The sequence below is a fragment of the Zootermopsis nevadensis genome, unplaced genomic scaffold, assembly GCF_977971745.1.
Source record: "Zootermopsis nevadensis isolate Lab colony 2312 unplaced genomic scaffold, Znev_1.0 Znev_ptg000021l, whole genome shotgun sequence".
NCBI classification, from domain to species: domain Eukaryota; kingdom Metazoa; phylum Arthropoda; class Insecta; order Blattodea; family Termopsidae; genus Zootermopsis; species Zootermopsis nevadensis.
In genome coordinates this window covers 9,710,249-9,730,453 of record NW_028259153.1, presented here as the reverse complement: position 1 = coordinate 9,730,453, position 20,205 = coordinate 9,710,249, and the positions used below count along the sequence as shown (strand labels likewise).

Here is a 20,205-nt window from a genome sequence, read left to right as displayed (position 1 = left end):
TATACACTATGCTTTCAGTGCAGCAGAATATAAATTGTCTAAAAATATTGAGTTGTATTCACTTGTTGATATCAGTTGAAGATCTTTTTTAAGTGCCAGTATGATTAAATGTAAGGGCTGTTAATTTTTTAAAACAATTTTCAATCTTTGCTTCATGCAAGGCTGTTGTTGGCAGCTGAAATCAGAAGTAAAAGGGTCAGCGTCACTGCACTTGTAATGTGATCGGATGTGTGTTTTGATTTGCAGAGTTCCTTATTAAGAGAATCATGTACACTAGTTAGTGAATATTCATATTTATATTGATGCTCTATTCTACTTTGAAATTTGCATAATAAATATATAGATTTAAAAACTTTGGGAATTTTTATTGAAACATTTGAATGCTGAATGTATGATGCAAATTGTGGGCTCAAGAATGGTTTCATTTTAGTACATCTTAAATGTTCATTAGGTTTTCTTCGGAAGGTATGAAATCATCCAAACGACAGTTTTTCTTCTTTTTTCAGTGTGGGACAATACAAAATTCTATTTGCATTTTGAAACATGTGTCCATTCATGAATTTCAAACTGCAAATTCAAATACAACATAAATATTACAGTATACTTTCTATAACATTGTCTATTCTTAGCTTTCATAGTGGTTTCCTCCCCATTTCATTTCTGATGGTGATGATTCTAATTGGAACCATTCTTGCTGGCCTGCATTGCAGGGGCAGGTGCGGGAACAGGCTCGGGTGACGGTTTGTCGGGGCCGGGTAGGAGTTTCGAGTGTCCGCTGTGTGATGCAGTGGTAATCGAGCTACCAGCGATGCGTGCACACCTAGAAGAGCATTATCCCCGCGACTCCCCCACATGCCCCGTTTCTACTTGCGCCAAGGCCTTCTCACATCCGAATTCTGTTCGCAACCACATGCGCATGAAGCATACACAGCAATGGGACAAGATGAAGACCCTGAAATGGTCGTACATGTGAGCACTGAGAGACATGGTACCCTACGTTTTATTCTGGTCACAGTTATAACATAATTTTTTAACAACTGAACAGGGACTTGGGTGGTTAATTACAGTCATTTCTCCATTTATATTGTAGATGAATTCCTAAAAAAATCATGAAAACAGATATTTTTCCATGATGATTGAACTCTGAGTTGACAACAGTTCTATACATTTATTTATATAAAAGGTTTATGTAGTTTTATCTGATGTTGGCATCTTAAGAGATATTGTCTCCCTCACTGTTAGTGCCATGCTGTTGTCTGCCATGTTACCTGTTACCGACTGAAACTGAATTAATATTAGAATTCAGATGATGTATGTGAAGAACAGATCATATTATTTTGCAGAAGACGTGTATAAATGGAGAAATTACTGTTAGTTAATAAGACGATTGTAGTAAAAGCCATGCAAGAAACACTACAGTGCTCTTTCTTAATAATGGCTAATATTACTGTGTGAGGAGCAGTATATAACCTTCTTTATGGCGTTATTTGACATTGAAAAAAGACAATGCCTCCTTAAAGAAGGAAAGAATGGAGTTGTGTATGAAACAGTGTCACACAACTTGCATTTAACAAGAATCCATGACAACAAAACAACATATTTTATACTACAGCTTGCAGATTTTCAGTTTCATAGTTACATATTGAAGTGATTATGAAAGTGGTCGTATGCCATCTAATTATTTAATACATAAACGTAGTATGCAAACAAACATTTTTAATATATGTACTCGAAACCATTTGGTTGTGCAGTCCATTGTAGACTTTACATTGCACCAGTTTTGTAGGAAGAGAAGACTTTGATTTGTATAATGGATACTGAAATGATAAAAATGTAATTAGGTATTTGTGTGATCACATTGTAACCAACTTATGAAAGTTGTCATTTAGATCACTGTGATTAGGATTGTGAAACAGATGGATCCTTCATCATTACCTTTAATTTGGAACTAGTGAAATTTGTACATTTAATTTGTGAATTTTTACTGGTTGTTGAAGGTGATGCTCACTCGATCATCCTTATCAATCCAGAATACAAAGACATTTCATATTGTTGCATGGACTTGTTTTGTTTCAAACTTCAGTGTCTTCCTACAGACTTTTTTTATATAAAATTGAGAATAATTATTTTACCATTTATTGAAATTTGTCCATATAAAATGAGTGGATTGTAGGGAACTTTGGTAAGAAAAAGTCCCAATTCCATATAAAAGAAACATGTATCAGTTTCCTTCATTTTAGTCTTGATACTTCTGATAAAATGATTCTATATACTATCTGGACTTTATTCATTGAAGTTTTATTAAACTGTTTTATTGTATACAACACATTATATAGAATTGTAGAGTTACGTGGGACATCTTGGTGCTGTATGACGAAAAGTAGTACTTGCATATTTCTACATTTACTGTAGGTGACAAATTATTGACTGTTATGTATCTCACTGGAACAGTACATTTTCTGCAGATTTATTTGATTTGTGACAAGAATTCAGTCTTCTGGGTTGTTGCGCCTTGTAGTCTGGTCGATGTTCACCAACGTTTCAGAGGTCATACTGCCTCCGTCAGGGCGATTGGTTGGTTCGTAAACATTGACCAGACTACTCAGCGCAACAACCCAGGAGACTGAAATCTTCACACTCACCACTGTGAAAACCTCAAATCTTACAAGAATTCTCACATTTACTACTTATTATTTCACTGTATCTTGTATTTACCTGAAGTGGCATCTTCTGAAACACCTTAACTGCAGTCATACTGTATGTCAGATCTGCACAAATCGCTTATAAATTCAGGAATCTTCTCCAAAACTAGTTACCAAAGTAGAGAACAAAATACTTTGGTTGAGAAAGTTGCTCATTTTTATTGACACAAGGACAATTTAAACATACTAATCTGAATATGTATTATATAGACAAGAAATTAAAACTTGTGTTTTTTTATTGCTAGTGTCTGAATTGTCAGTTGTCAGCATTAATATTTCTTTCTGTGCAGTTATCATCAAATGAAAGAAACTAAGTTTCTTTGCGTCATCTGGTATATCAGAAATGTTAATGGTATTTTTTTAATTGTGATAAAGATTATGAAATACACATTGTTTTCACAGATAAGATAAAAGATTTGTTTCCATAGTTACTCCCACAGGTCCAGTACTGTTTATCAGAAAGTCTTTTGTAGCCATACATGTCTTGTTTTAGCACTGGAATGAATACCAATGCCCTTGAAGGGTCAGATATTTTCTAGTAGTGATGGCCCATCCATACTATTGGGCAGTAAGTGTTTCTTTTCGTATTTTGTAATTTGTCCCACTTATTGCTGTGTATTTCATGGTTGAGTAAATAACCCATAATTATCTCACTTTTTGTTAGAAATGCATACACACACACACACACACACACACACACACAAATCAGTGGATGAAATCAGACTCTCAGTTCAGATTCAGACTCAAACATGTGTTAATGTATCTGGCAGTGCACGATTTCCATCGTAAGAAATGCGCAGTCAAACAGTTTATGTTCCAGGAGACTATTGTAATTTGTGCAGATGAGGTATGAAAGACATCACCTTACCGCATGCAAGAACTGTACCTGCTGTGTGACAGATTATAACAACTCCTATCTAAAGGGTACCGGGGGTCCTTTCCTGGGGGTAAAGCACAGCTTGGGCATGATGCTGACCGCCCATCTAGTGCCGAGGTTAAGAATCAGTAGGAGCTATAATTGTTTATTAACTTCTAGCCTCTAACTATGAGAAATTTACTTTTGTAAAATGCGTTTGAATGGCAAGTTTTACAACATGGTGATGACATTCTGGTAATGTAAAACATTAACTACAATATTTGAAGTTTTCATCTTCCTATAATGTTCACAGCATTGCACTAGAAGTTTTATTTTCACACTGATGTGGTTTTTCGTACTTAAGTTGAATGCCTTAATAGTGCATAGATCCTACATAGTGGTGTATTCCTTCACTATATATATTACCACATACTTTTAAAGTAGTTCTCTTTCTTTTTCTATACATACGTTGAGAAATGATTAAAAAAAGATAGTGTGTGACTGTTTTGTGACGATGCCACGCATTATTTTGTAAATGAAGACAGGAAGATACAAATAGGCATAATAGTTATATTAATTTTAAGAAGGGAGTACAGATGTACTATTTTAAAATGCAACCCAAGAAGTCATGTACTGTGGAACAAAAATTAAATCAGAAGCAGGTGCACTGCTGTGTAATATAACCTCACAACTTTCCCCGTGTCACTCAAGTCAAGGCTACCATTTGCACAGAAGCCGTGTAAACATGAGCAGAACATATGTTCATTCTTGCATTCCATCCAGATCATTTGCTGCTCTTTGTGAATTATTTAGAAAATCATATCCTTAGTCAAAAGTACCAAAAGAGACAACAGTACATTGACCAGTAGTAACATTTTGGGACAGAGGAAGTGTTTGTGTATCTTTGAGAAGGTGGTGGACATCTGCTGTTAAGATGTGTAAGTTTTTTCTAATAAATAAAAACTAAAATTAGCTCATCTTGTAATATTGATATTACCCAAGCTTAAAATGCTGCTGTAGTTAGAGTTGTGTTTTAAATGGAACATTCTGTATTCTGTTTATATGACTGGCAAAATGATGACTTAAGTTTCAGTTTTCCTTGTCCTCAAATTAGCTGATTCCATCCTACCAACATTAAAGTCCAGTTCACAAAAAGATTTGTTAGAAAATTAAAAATTTGTGTAAATTAAAATGTGAAATGGTGGAGTAAAAATGTGCTGAAACTGTAAGAACTGGATTTTAGATATTCTTCTTCATCTTTTCCACCATTTTGATAGTTCTATGTGGGGGGAGGGAAAAAGAAAACTAACTGAAGCATCACCCATTTATATTAATGAGCTGGAGAACTGTGTACATGGTTTCAATTCTGTCTGGTCTTGGGGTGCTACCAGTACAGCATTTTTAGGAAAACAATAAATTGAAGTGAATTCTGTTCGTGACTTCAAATACGTTTTTGGTTTTAGTATGAATATCCCTGTCTAATAATTTGTAGTCAGATTTTATTATAGTATTACAGACACAAAGATAGAAGAGGAAATAGGCCACAAATTTTTGTGAGCATATAAGAACAACTTCCTTCTTAAGCATGTTGAATTATTTATTAACCCTGTATGATGATTTATAATGGCTGCAGTAAATAAACAAGTGGAAATGTTAAAACATTAGACAATTTTACTGCATGTTTTATTAGTTGGTTTTTGTGGACAGTTACTGGGGAAGGAAATGGCAGGTAAGAGATTTATTTGTTTTTCTTGTGGAAGTTCAGTGTATATGTTTCATTATAGTCACTTTGCCACCAAGCAGTAAAAGTTTACTTACTAATGTTACGTTGCATTTCTTAGTTCCATATTATTTACATATAGAAATTGTGATTTGTATGTCTGACCCTTATTTCCACTTCATTGGTACATTAAGTTTTCTTATTCTAGAAAGTAAGAACTAATAAATATTATGAAATAATGCAACTGAAAACATACTATGTCAACAAATTATTACTTTCATTCTGCAATATGGAAGTACAGGAGTAAGAACTTTAAATATGTGTATTGTATATATTGTTTGAAAGGAATGTTTCATGATCATGACTAAACTTCTAAGTTGAAACAGCAGTGATAAATTATTTCAAAATGATTCTGATGAAGGTGTTATCACAATTACAATAGCTATATTTTGTTGGATTTAATCCATCTTTATGGTTTTCCAGGATGATGTTATGAAAATTAATTGTAATACTGTCAATCTGCTAAGGTCTGGAATACTAAGCTCAGTCATTCTGAGTAAAGAAGTGTGTTGTATGCTGATTTACAAGTGTGCAAAACTGCATATGTTGTTCACATAGCTGTTGAGGTGGAAAATGTTTTATCTTTTAATTAAGTTTGATCAGTGCTATTGGTTCATATTTAAGCGACTCAGTAGTGTTATATAGGTTGAATGTTCCCACATTGAAAACATTTTCACATAAGAAATGTCTCCATAAATTTATGTTTTGATATCCTCTGCAATATTGTATCGTGAGTATTTATGACAACCAGTCATTTGAAATTATATTTATTTTTTATTGCCTTGTATAATTGTGCATGAACAATTGGCATGAAGACTTCATAGATTCAGAATTTCCTAGTGATGTTTTAGTTTGTTAACTGTAAAAAATTTGCATTTATAATAAGAAAATTTTTGTGGATTTGCAGTGACTGTAGAGTATGTATGATTGTTTCAGTATCTCGACGTGGGCTGGATGTGATGCGGGTTCGTGCCACCGATCCTCGTCCTTGTCCTAAGTGTGGAAAGATTTACCGTTCGGCACACACCCTGCGCACACATTTGGAGGATAAGCATACTGTGTGCCCAGGGTATCGCTGTGTTCTGTGTGGTACAGTGGCAAAGTCTCGCAACTCGCTTCATTCTCACATGAGCCGACAGCATCGTGGCATCAGCACAAAAGATCTGCCAGTTTTACCGATGCCATCACCATTTGACCCAGATCTGGCATCTCGGCTTCTGGCAAAGGCAGGTGTCAAAGTTTCAGCCGCCGAATTGCGCGCTCGAGCATCGCCTACAGGCCCTCGCCGTCCTGATGTGCGCCTAGAGGTGAAGTCAAACCACATAGGTGCACCATCAGAAGCCGGAAGCAGCCTGTATGGTGGTGATGATCCTGAGGACCTCACAGTTGCCAACTCAAGGTTTGGTCCCTTATCTCCACCACCACCCACCGTCCACAATTCTGCTGCTGTCATCACCAAGGTAGGTTCCAAACATCACCACGGAATCCCAGTTACCTCTGCTGGCAAGTCCATAGACTCAATTGCACACAATCTGGTGGTTGGTGGTGGCAGCAGAATGGGAGAATCGAACCGTGTACCACCTCCTCCTCCTCCTCCACCTCTGCCTGCACCAACAGGATCCTGTATGGGCAGTGCCATCCTGGACACGTACCTTCAGTTTATAGCAGAAAACTCCAGCAACAGCTTAGGGCTCGGTTTGAGCAGCAAGCATGCAGCAGTTGCAGCAGTGGCAGCAGCAATGAATGAGGGAGACAACAGTAAGTTGGGAGAGAGGGAGGAAAATGAGATTGGAGAGGTTGAGGATAGAGGTGCAGATGAGGAAATAGAGGAACTGGAATCCTCAGCAGGAGAAGAGGAGGATGAATACAGTGAGGAGGAACAGGAAGTCATCAAAGCAGAGTGAAAATATCGCCCTTCGGCCAAGCCGCACATGAATTCCATCCAACTACCTCACATTGGAATAGTAGCCCATACTGATGATGGTTCCATTCCAAGAAAGGAGGGAACCCTTAGCCAAGCAATTCATGCCAAAAGGAAATGAACACAGGACAAGAATATTTGTGTAAGCAAATTTACTTCCTGTATTATTCCTAGTTTCTTTTATTTATTTTTTTTAACAGTACAGCCTCATTTATGGGAATGTTGAGTAATGTAGGAGAAAAACAAATGTAACATATATGACTGAATGAAATTCCATCCTTCTACCTCAAATCAGTTATGTTGAAATATCAGAAGGGGTTTCCTCCCATTCATTTAATAAGTGAATTTTAAAAAGAGAATATGTAAAACAGTCTCCATCCAGTAATTCCCCACATAGTGGAATCACAGTTAAAAGAAATCAGGGGTATGTATACGGTTAAAAAATTGGCTTCGCGTGTTAGGTACTGTATATATATGTGGTGCTTCAACTCTCCTTGAGGTTGCAAAAGCAGGAAATTTTATTGTTTGTATTAGGAGGGAGCTATCAAAAGATGTGTCATTTCATCTGATAATAAAGTAAAGGAATTTTAAATTTGTTATTTGCAAAAAGAAATGACAGTTGAATGAGGTTGAAGTAATAGAACTATGTATCTAAGCCAGATGACTGTTCATTTAAAAACCATTGACATATTTTCCAGTGTTCTTGGAAGTTTTGTGTGAAATTTACTAAAATAATGTTATGTAAATAAATTTTACAAAATCACATTACTGGTATGAGGTATTGTGGACTAGGATAGTAAGAGTAATAATTGTGTAGACATCATAGATGTTCTGAATCCACTGTGCATCAGATAGAATGATGAAGATTACACTTTTTATTTCTTACTTGCTGCAGTTATATTGCTTCCAAGGACACTGATTAAGACAGTGAAAAATAAGAGTGGATGTGATTATTTGTACTGGTGATTATTGTATGATAATGGAGTTAACTAAAATTTTGCATGACACATGGTGACATTACCCTGCAGAGGTTCCTAACAGATAAACATTTAATATACATGATTACTTAATGTTGAGGGTTCCTGCTCGCAAATGTGACTGTGTAGCACAATAAAGGCAACAGTCCTCTGCAGAAAAAGAGAGAGATGGACTATAATATTGCAGAATCGTTCCTAAATCAAAGTCCAGTCAGGATTTTAGCTCACATTTTCTTTTAAACTAGCTAGTCCTGATATGCTAGCATAGTTTGAGTGACTAAACTCTCATCCTGTTTCATTCATTTATGAATAAACAATAGATGTGCTTCAGAAGGTAGATACATTATGGGCAGGATAGTAGAATATTTTTCATAAACATTATTACTAAAGGATTTTTGTGATAGGCAAGTAACTTTAGTTCATTGCTAATGCAGTAGGATGGATGCATATTGCTTTACATACGTTTATGTATCGTATTTGAGGAAACACTCTTGGCTTTAGTACAATACTACTCTGTCAGAGTAGAAAATGGAATATGGGTCTGTAATGATGAACTAGATTATCAGCAACCCAGTGCTGTGCAATGTGGACTGATTTGTTGCATACCTATCGAGGCATGAAAATGTGGCTTCCAAGAAAGCTTATAGCAGTCTGTTAATACCTCTTACAAGTGGAATTTTTAACTTACCTCATTTTGCTTGTCAGACCTTAAAAGATGATGAAGATGCAGTATATAAATACATAGTCTTGGGAGTTTTAATTTTGTCTAAAAGTTTTATAAAGTACAAAGTCTCTGGGAATAAATACAGGTGCTGTTCATTTTAGGTATTCTCTCACAGGAGTATCTGAGCATGGCACGCCACCATCTTACCTCATAGTTCACACAATACCTCAGTGCAGTATATAATTATTCACGCAAATCTACCATTGTTGGGGGTTTGCCTTACACTCCTCAGGAACACGCGCATAACTGAGTAAACTAAGGCATTTGGACACACAGTCATATCATCCATTTTGTGCCATTGTATTATTTTTATTTTTTACGAGAATCATTATATGTCACAACAGAGCATTGGAGAACACTTCTGGTATGAGATATAGTCATACTCCAGTCTTTGTGTCATCAGGATTGAACTTCAAAAGTGATAATAGAATGATGTATAAGCAGGCATACTGCAGTAACTTTGATATGTTTGTTTATTGATATATTTTAATTCAGTGTAAGAGTTTTGGAGATAACATACAATAATATATACTTGTGGATCATGGTATTCTGGATTGTGACAGATGGAGGTCATATATTCCTTCATAATGTTGGTATCACCAACAAGACTACTTGGCAGCATCACAACCCAGAAGACGGTGACCCACATATTCATCGCTGTCAAGAACTTGAAATCTCGTGTAATATTTAGTTGATGTGAGAAGTTTCTTGACAAGTTCTGTGACTAGAGATTAAGTAGTATGGTATTAGTTGGCACATCATGCACATAAAAGCTGCATACACACATATATGTACATAATTATATGCCCTCACATACATGAATTGTGAAGTTCATGTAATTAATTATCTTCCAGTTGGTATTATAATAGGTCTGTTACATAACTTCCATAATACTACTTTTCAGTAGATCTTCCATTGTTGTATACAACTAAACATAATTACTCAATGTTTTCAGGTATTTTTTTATTGTTTTCATGATTTCTGTTTTTGACGCAGAAGTTCACTTCCTGTAGTACTTATTTTTATACCTCGCTTAATATTAACATGGTTTAAGGGCTGTTATGTGACTTCTCCTTCCGTTATCATTCAGTCCTGATGGTCTGTTCACATCAAGCTCTGGGACAATCAACCCCCCAACTTTGAAGTTCAACATAACAGATAGTTTTAATGCAGATAATTGTTATGTATGAAGTTAAATGCTGAAAAATGACTCCCTTGTATGATTAATGTATAGATCGGTGTGAACAGTCTTGTATTATTATTATTATTATTATTATTATTATTATTATACCACTATTGTTATTATGGTTACTAGTATTATAACTACAGCTGTCATCACCACCACTGTCATCATTATCATTATTTAGACAGAATGTAGATGCAGATGGATTTTGAAACAAGTTTACCCTGAAAATTTTATTGTTAACCCTGTCTTTTATTATTGTTTCTGAATTGTTGTTTTGGTCTGTTCTGATGCTGATATTTTTATCTGATTTTGAAAAGTATTATATCAGCTTGGAATCCAGTGAAAGAAAATGTTGAAACAAAGTCTTGTGTAATGCTGTTTGGGGAAAGTCTGGCTTTCTAGAGATTCACTGCAGTGCACAAGCCACCTGAACAGTGTGTCTAAATATATAGGAAGTTGTATCTGACATGAACACTAACAGGTGGAGACAACGCAGTGTGGATATGTGTTAGTTGTTACTGCAGTTTTCATTAACTTCTCATGAAGTCAGACATGACAGTTAAAAATAAGAATATTACTCTGAAGTTGTAATGAGTGTCATCACATTAGAGATTAAGATAATTAGGCGTGCTTTTTACTGTTCCGTGAAAAAGTAATGTAAAAATTATAAAAAAGAAAGGTGCTTTTATCTTTTTTTCTTCTTATTGCTTGTATAGTTTCTTTTTCTTTTTAAAGCAAATTTAGATTAAATTGTAAATAACAATTATGAATGATAGTCTGAAGAAAAGGTAAAGATTCTTTAGCTATTTGAATTTATAGATTTGATTATATATTAGATAGCTTTGTTGGAAAATTTCAGGATTATATATATATATGATAATAGTATGAGAAATTGGTACTAACCAAACCATCATATTGTTTTGTCAGTGTGATAATTGATCGTAGCCTCTGACTGTTTCCCAGTTGATCCTCCCGGTACTCTTGAGTCATATTGGACTAGCTTGGTTCAGCTTCCCTCCAGTTTTAACCTAGTTATTTAGTTTTATATAGTAATATTATCGTTCCATTTGTTGACCGCTGCGTGGCGCGGTGCATTACAAAATGAGACATGACCATGCGGTTTGATGGTCACTCACCGCATGACACGTAACGTACTGAAGACTAGCTTTCTGTCGTCCACAGAAGCAACAATACTACTCATACTACCTCATTACAATGGTTTATTGTAAATTAAGTGTACCCTAGAAATAAGTGTATGTTAGTTACTAGGTTATACAATAATACTAGAAGAAACAAAAAATCAGCAAATTGTTGTGCTGTGTATGATAACTGTAGTACAACAAACAACTACTTAATGTATGGCAAGAATAACAAGATGTGTTGTTAGTTTTATAAATGGATTTTTTTAAAATTCTTTTGTGACCAGTGTTGATGTCTGGACTGAAAGATTTGTACTACATTTCTCGAGTTAAATGTTGTTAGGAATGTGGATATTAAGTCAGCCAGAATCAGAATTTGAATTTTTATATTTTGTTTTATGCATGTTTAATCTTCATTGTAGTACTTTTTTAAAGGGAAAGAAATTATTTCATTTTGTTTTATGTCAGTTTTCTGGTATATTATTAGATATATAAAAATTATAAATTATGTATTGAAACATAAATAGAAACCTCAACTTTTTTGGTGTAAATTGTAGAAAGTGAGGTCTGTGTTTTACATGTTTGCGAGCTTATATAAACAGTGAAGAGAAATAGTGTTTGTATTCAGTGCCATATTTACAGAGAAGGAATTTTGTTTGTTTTTGTTTTTACTTTTTTTTAATTACCGAGGGCTCGGCAGGCAAAACAATGTGGTTCCTAAGTGTAGAGTACAGTTCCTCAACAATGGTAAAGATGGCATCTGTGTTCCATTTATAATAGTGATAAGATCATAATGCTACAGCTAACAAAATTGTGGGGCATGCATTAAACATGTTAAATACAAGCAGTTAAGGTGGTAAATGAAATTCCATTTGTTGTTGCATTACCACACTGAGTATTCAGTTAAAAAATGAAAGCATGTGTTGTAGACATTGTTGCATATCCTTTATATTGTAGCTCAGTTTTAAGATCAAGTTATCTGTCTTTAATTAAACTCAAATTGTAGGGATAAATAGTACTCGCAGATTACCTTGCAGAAATATTTGCTCTTCTGGTTTTCTTAATCTAAATTTGAAATTTTTTTATGCAACTTCATAATTTTGACAAAAACTTTTGAAGAGAATCTTGACAGGTAGTTCTCCCCTGTTCTCAAGATATTTATGAATTAATTTCACATTTTGTATTATGTATTACAAATATGAGTTTGTCATTTATTAATATTGGCGCATAATACGCGATTTACAGGTTAAAACTGACATGCATGCCTCAGATAACTAGCTGATTTTTGTAATGCATTTTAGTTTGAGGGCTTTTTATTCCCTTGTATGGAGAGGTTAGCTTATTGTTGAGGGACTTTGTGCCTTCTTTGTACAGCATGATATGATTAAAATGATATTAGAGCACGTGTCAAATAGAGTAAAAGGCAGCCAGCACAAATTTGGTTGGCTGTTTTTTCAGGTGTTCACAGTTCCTATCTTGCTCCCTAATAAAGAAGAAATAATAAAAGAACTTTTTATAGGTTAGAAAAAGTAGGAGAAATTACACACATACGCATTATTACATATTTTGCTGTAGAAGCATGAGAAATGCATACATAGTAGATGTGAAAAATCAAGGAAAGAGGCAATCAATTTGGTTAGTAGTTTTAACTTCTTTTTATATGTATGTTTAATTATTCCTTATGTTTAGTTGATCATTTATGATGAAGTTTTTCAGTTTCTTCCCATTTAAAGTTAAGAAAGGTAGACTTTCACAACACGGAGCTCTGCATAATGGAGGGAAACATGAAATATATCTCATTGTAGACAGCTACACACATCCCACTTATTTACCTTACATTACACACAGGTTATTAACTCAGGTAAAATATTGATTGTAATAGAAACAGTATTTTTGTTACTTCTTTTGTAACATTTACCCAGTGGTTTTTTATATCTCTCACACACTGAATGTATATAGATTGTCCGCTCAGGATTGTGCTTTTTCTCAGTGTCTTTCAAGGTCAGTCTGTCTATAATTAGTGCACGTAAGATACTGGCCTTGACAGACATAAGTCTCTACAAGAATTTAACAAACTTCCTCCCTGTTGCTAGTCCGTGTTGTGAGGTGAACAAGCTCTGACAACTGTGGGAGTTCAGAACCTCCGCAGACACAATATGCTATTCTTCAGAATCTGTAATTAAGAATTATTATATATAAATATGATATATGTATACAATGAATTGTTCTGTGCATTTACTGTAGCGTCATTTTTTTTTAACTTTTAGTTGAATAGTATAATAGTCTTAAACATGTGGAACAATTTAGTAACAAATGAGTCAAGTGAAAATAATTGACTTCTTATAGATAACTTTTTTTTTACATCGAGTACTAAAGGCTTTGTAACAGCATTTTGCACACAAAATCAGTTTTATTTGCTGTACTACTGTTCAACATGTAGTGTGCACTGACTTTGTTCAAAACGATAGCAAGGCAGCAAAGAAGGGATGTAATATTGTCTTTTATTTTTATGATAGCTGAACTTCGTGTATGATTTGTGTTGCATTAATTTAATTGATATAGGTTCCTTATATCGCTCAATTGGCAGTACACCAGATTTTCAGTTGTTCTTTCCACAGTCCTTATTCCTATTCCATTTCACAGTTTAATTCTCATAACAAATCAAATTAATAAAATATTTGTTCCTAAGTAGTTTTCTTTAAGTAAGGTTTCAGTTTAATTAATATATTTTATATAAATCAGATTATTAAGAGCTTATATTTAGATTACTTCCAGAGGAGAATTTTAAAAATGAGTGCAATAAAAAACACAGGAACGTTATTTTTATTACTTATTGCATTTGCATCTTTGGGCTTATCATCTTATTTGCCTTCAACATACTGATGATAGACAGAACTCTAATTTTAATCTTATGATGTCACGTCTTGCCATAAGAATCTGAAAGACTGCACTTGTGTTCATATTTTTACGTATGCAGTATGTTACTTGAGGTGTGAATACAGGTATTGAAACGGGAAGAGCGAGAGTGCTTTTCACAAACTCGGTAAAACTGTAGATCTCACAAAGAAACAGGATATTTCATTCCCAGTCTTATCCATTGAACTCAAATACAATTACCCAGTGGGCTGGTAGGGGAGTTTTTTTAAAACAAATTTAAACGGCAGGGAATTGTTAAAACAATGTTACAAAGTTATTCTCAGGGATTCTAGTTCCCCAACCCCCTATTCCCCTCCCTTTGTTTGGAACCCATTTCAGTACCTGTGTTTTGTTAAACAGAAAACTGGAAGAAAGTGTCTTACAGGGTATTGACAGGACATGGGTTTGGGAGTGGGAGGATTGCAAGGAAAAGGGTGGTTTTGCATTTTAAACTAACTACTAATTATGGTATGCTTGGTTCCTTTTGTTATAAAATACTTTATTTTAAGAGGTGTTGGATGATGTTGCTTGCCTGTACTAATACTTTGCAATTATTTCTGCTCATTCATTAACAACTGCAGTTCCTTTTAGTAAGTGGTATGGGTTTTAGCTTAACATAATTTTTATTCATTTATTATTAATGTCATGCACACCAAATTATATTGTGTTTTTTGTTTACTTTATACATTTCAGTTTTTATTCTTGTATATATTTATTTTCTCAGTATTTAAATAACTTTATTGTACTACTTGAACTTTATATGGTGCAGACAGTGGAAAGTACAGAATTTCTGCAGATATACACTCATTTTATGATGCCCGAGGATAATCTTTTAATTTTGATTGTCACTGTCACGTGAATGAGCATTTTAGGCTTTGTATCTCTGTCATTTCATAATTTACATGATTTTATATATATAACCATAAAGAACACTAATATTACATTTATAAATAGCCATGTTCTCCTTCTAATGCCAAAAATTGAACTTAAATGTTCTACGTCACTAATATCAAAGCCTGCCATTGGGCATGACTCTGAATCATTCATTGTCTTTCACCTCGCTTACAATATTTTTTTCCGTGTCATATGACATATGATTTAAAATCCTTATATCGGAGCTTCTGGTTTGACTTCAGATCTGCACCTTAATGGTGCAGTGGACTGTGGGTTTGCCATGACACATGGCTGCTAAAGTTTAACATTTTCCTCCCTTTTTTTTTTAATCCCCACTACATGCCTATGTAGGCGTTTGGGGTGAGTGGAGGTATAGCTCCTACTCATTCTTGACCTCAGCACTAGATGGGGGTGAGTGGTCAGCATCATGCCCCGGCCGTGCTTTGCCCCCGGGAAAGGACCCCGGTACCCATTGGACAAGAGGCTGGGTGGGCCCCAGAGCTGGTCTGGGCGCCGAGGCTAGAGGAAAATCCTCTGCCCCTGTCGGGGATCGAACCCTGATCGCCCAGCCCTTAGCTAGCCCATTACCTCTCTAAAATAATTCTGCATATCTTGGTCTACATAATATCTTGCGTTTGTTACTTGCTTCATCCGTCCCATGTGACTTACGCGTCTGTGTTACACATGTTCTTTATCATTTGGCAGTGTGATGAGGTACATTTGGAGAGATACTGTACTATTAATTGTCTAATGCTGTAGCTTTTAATAAAACTGAATACAGTGAACGAGAACGATTTGAAATGCTATTAATCCATGACAAATATGTATTGATATAATGATGCATAAAAATAATTTTATCTGTAATTTTAAGATAAGCTGATTAAAATTTGATGTAGTCAGTGTGTGTTAGAATTTTCCTTATTTTAATTTGTGTATATATATATATATATATATATATTTCTTTTTATTTAATTTGCAATTGATGAACAAACTCTCTTCTCTGTTGCCTTGCGTTGCTTCTTAGATGTGTACATCTTAAATTTTACAATTGAATGGATATCAACAGGACATTTAACAGTAGCATTTAAAAATATTTTTTGTAACTAGTAACTGATCCCAGTCATGATTCACTAGTCAGTATGAAGTGCACTCTTCAATCAGGAAATATAAGTAACAAAAAATATGGCTTATTTTATTTTTCTGTGCATGCACAGAAAAATACATTCTTATTTGTTTAAAATCAAATAAAGCTAGTTCAAACAATAAAAATGAATAGTCATATTTGTCCGTACCTCTTCTGTGTAAATTATTTTTTGTATAATGTTACAGAATGGAGAGGCTAGCATAGAATGTGTGGTCAGCAGGTGAACAATTTGCAACCAAACACTATTAAAATTATTGTTAGTGTGAGCTTAATTTGTGACTAAGTCTGCCAGGGCTTATATGTAGAGACTGTACAAAATTCCTTCCATTGACCATGGAAGTCGGTGTATACAGTTTCTTATGTCACCATTTTTAAAATCTGGTAGTGCACGCAATTGTATTTTTCGCTCTGCAATTATTTTAGATGCTGAACGTGTATTTTTGTATACTCACTGCTTTGGGAGTCAGCTGACGTCCAGCATTCAGGTTATTGTCAGTATACTAACGTTTTTTTATTATCGAGGTTAGTAGTAACAAATTAGTGTTTAAAGGAGTCGATAGAAATTCATTTGTTACAGCACTAATCCCAGAAGTGTAGAGCCAACTCTGTGCATATTATATCTCAGACTGTGGAATGTGTCCGAAATAATTGTGGTGTAATCTTAGCAAAGAATTGCCTAATTATATTATTATGAAGCCCTGGTGTCTGTATGTTGCAAATTAAGCAATGGAAATTTAGGTCTGCAATTTGTATTTTTATTGTGAATTCAAACCATGGAAAGATGATATGACTTTATACTGTCAAAATGAAATTGTCTTTTAGATTGCATTTCACCCAAGTTTGAGTGCAACTTGGAGATGGACAGTATACTGGGAAGTTTATTAAACATTTTCCATGAAAACCATGACAGTGAATTATCCTCCGCCTTTCACCTTTTTTAATATAAACTATTTTGTGAATTATTGCACCATACTAATTTGACATGTGGATTAGATAATGATACTTTAGGTTTAAGTCATATCACTATTTTAAGAAGAATTTTGATTGCAGTTTTTATTTACATCTGTGTAAAATTCCTGTGAAGAGCCCAGGGACTTTTTAAAAATATATAACTGTACTAAAAGATTAGAATATATTTCACATTTTGTTTGCTTATCTATACTACTCCCACATATTAAAATATGTAAGGGTAATAAAAAGTGTATGGCATTTTGTAGGGAATTATATAGTTTGTATATATTAAACTAAGTAGTACTGTAACAAATAAAATGGTTCACCCTGCTCTAATGTGAAAGATATTAAGAAAAATATTGTCACAGTAAATGTTACCATAAATGGATTCTCATCTCCAGCTAGCAGTAAAGAACGCATGTGACTCGACAACAGATGCTTCCATCATTTGGTAAATGACTGGCATATTTGTGTCATGTTACTGTTGCTTTGTTTCAGATGATTATCTTTATTGCCTTTAACATGATAAATTCACATTAAAGCAACCACAGGACTACTGTAAAACATCCAATTCAGTTCATAGCCTCTTTTCCTGCATTCAGAAAAGCCAACTAACTAGGAAAAGGTGAGTGGTCATTTTTACCCTCTGTCTGCCTTAGTTCTAGGGAAATTTCTCACTACTCGCTAAATAGAAGCCATTAGATCTACTTGGGATGTGGCGACAAAATATTCTGTTATTGCCAGGAACTATGACAGTGAATCCAGTTTGAATCCTGACTGGGGACTATCTTGTGGTATTCCTCAGTACCTATAGGGAGACGACTTCTTCTTCTATGGCTCTCCAGTCCGTATTTGGTCCATGGCCTCCTCAATTCTCCTCTTCCATTCGGTCCTCTGTTAGGTCCGTCTGTCCGAGGCTTTGATTGAGGTTTCGAAACATCTTCCTTTTTACGGTGCAAGGTTGTTAGCCTTGCGACCAACCTCCAACCTTGAGGACCAGGGTACCTGTCTCAGTCTGACCTCTCCCTCTCGACCAATCTGGCTAGGGAGGCCCTACCAATAGCTCTTGGGGTCACTGAGGTACTCAAGCCCCACCACCACGACAAGGTGCAGGATAGGGAGACATCTGGATCAAAAAATAAGTTAAATCATTCCTCATCCTTTCCAACTATGCATGTTCATCATGCCTTCTCATTTAATGCTATGTGCTATCTACATTTAATTCTTTGTAAGTATAGGAACAAGCCAAATACCATATTGAAATTTTAAAATTAATGATGTATAAGGCCGTAAGTTTTTGTTTGATGATTATAGGGTGATAAAACAATATTTCACATATTAAATGTGTTAAATTCTAATCAGAACCCACATTAATAAGTAAAATTCTTCTGGTTCATCATCACCATTGGATAAAACAGTATTGGTTTTGTACTCACCATAACTTTTGCTGTTATCCGCATGCCTATGAATTTTAATGATATTCATGGTTTTGTCTAGCTGGTTCTTATATGAAGGGAGGGGGGGGGGGGGGGCAAAATTTGTAACTTAAATATGGTTCACGTTCTTCTAACTGGAGAGAGAGATGATGATTGTCAACAGAATTGACAAAATTTTGTTAATGTAAAATGACACTGAAAATTTATCCTGAAACTCCTTTAGAAATTTGTTATGATTCCTTGAATGGGGATTGGTTCATCACAGTTTTAGAATTTTATTTGTTCCCTCATTTTAGTGATTCTTTTATTTATTTTTGTATGGGTAAAAATATGCTAGTGCACTATACCATTGCAAGGTGTCCACTAGAATTCAATTATGGGGTTAACATTTCAGTGGCATGCCAGTGTAACACAAGGCCAGCTGGACTGTGTGTAAATCACGTACTAGAATTCCAGTAAGAGAGAAAACCAATAAAACAGGACGTACTCTGGTTCAAGTTCAAGTGCCTCTTTTTAACCAAAGTAAAAATATGATTTCCCTTTATTTACTAAGGAGTCTATCGGAGGATCTACCTAAGCTGAAGACTATTAGACAAGTCACCATACCATTTTCCCCCAGGAGATGGATGTTCCAATGTATGTAAACCCTTTTTCATTAATGGGTATCTATTGAATGTCATCTGAGTTGTGGCATCGTGTAATCTTGTAGGTACTTATCCATGTGTGACAAGTTAGGAAATACATGCAGCCTATAGCATGACAGTTATAGGGTATTTACTTTATTATTGCCGTGATCTACATTTCATGTTAGTGTACAAGGAAGGATTGGGTTCTTTTCTTACAAGTGCATCGTTTCGTGGTCTTTCCACCCGCTGTGATGTGAATGGTTGTGCGTGTGTCATAATGAGCTGCCATCTGCCTGCAATTTAATTAATTACTCTTCATGTCCTGCCCTCAATTGTGGCGTAATCTGGTTGAGAGCATCGTAGACTTAGTAGTGAAGTAAATTTCGGTGTCGTTCTTTCGTATATTACAATTCATACGTACTTGCTCCTCAGCATCGCCATGAGTTGAAGGCAAGGATAGAGTTTATATCACTGCTGTTTTCTACGAAACTCCTACTTCTTTCGAATTGTAGGTTCTGAACACAAACATTTGTATTTTTTTGTCGGCGTGTAGTTGAAATTAAATTTTGGTATCCTATTTTAACCTCTCTCTACAGGTTACTCCCAATAGTCTTACAAATCTCGACTAAGCTACTTTTTATGTGTTTATCTGTTCTGCTACGTCATTCATTGCTAGTTCTATGTGCAATTCGTATTGTAATCAGAGAAGGCGACTACTAAGAATGTTGTGGGAAAATGGAATTCCGCAGGCCATCTAGTAGAGGGATGAAGTACAAGACAGACAGGAGCGGCGACGCGGCGAACTGTTCTATGCAGGCTACCAACACTCCGTGCCGCGAAAGCTGTTTTGCCTTTTTCGGTACGTTGGAAAACATTGTGATTGCATTAAATACTTATGTGTATACAATAACGACAATTATGAATCCATGTAACTTGGACACGAGAAACAAAAT

General features: G+C 35.0%; 1 protein-coding gene across 10 annotated transcripts in view; it reads left to right on the top strand.

Annotated features, from left to right (window-relative positions):
* Nucleotides 1-17,526, top strand: part of LOC110837360 (BTB/POZ-zinc finger protein abrupt) — a 273,544-nt gene extending 256,018 nt beyond the window's left edge. For all 10 annotated transcript variants that reach the window (XM_022079380.2, XM_022079382.2, XM_022079384.2 and 7 more), the window contains one exon: nt 6,275-17,526. In XM_022079380.2, the coding sequence (XP_021935072.1) occupies nt 6,275-7,242 (968 nt within the window). In that variant the 3' untranslated portion in view covers nt 7,243-17,526. The remainder of the gene's footprint in view (nt 1-6,274) is intronic.
* The last annotated feature ends 2,679 nt before the right edge of the window (nt 17,527-20,205 follow it).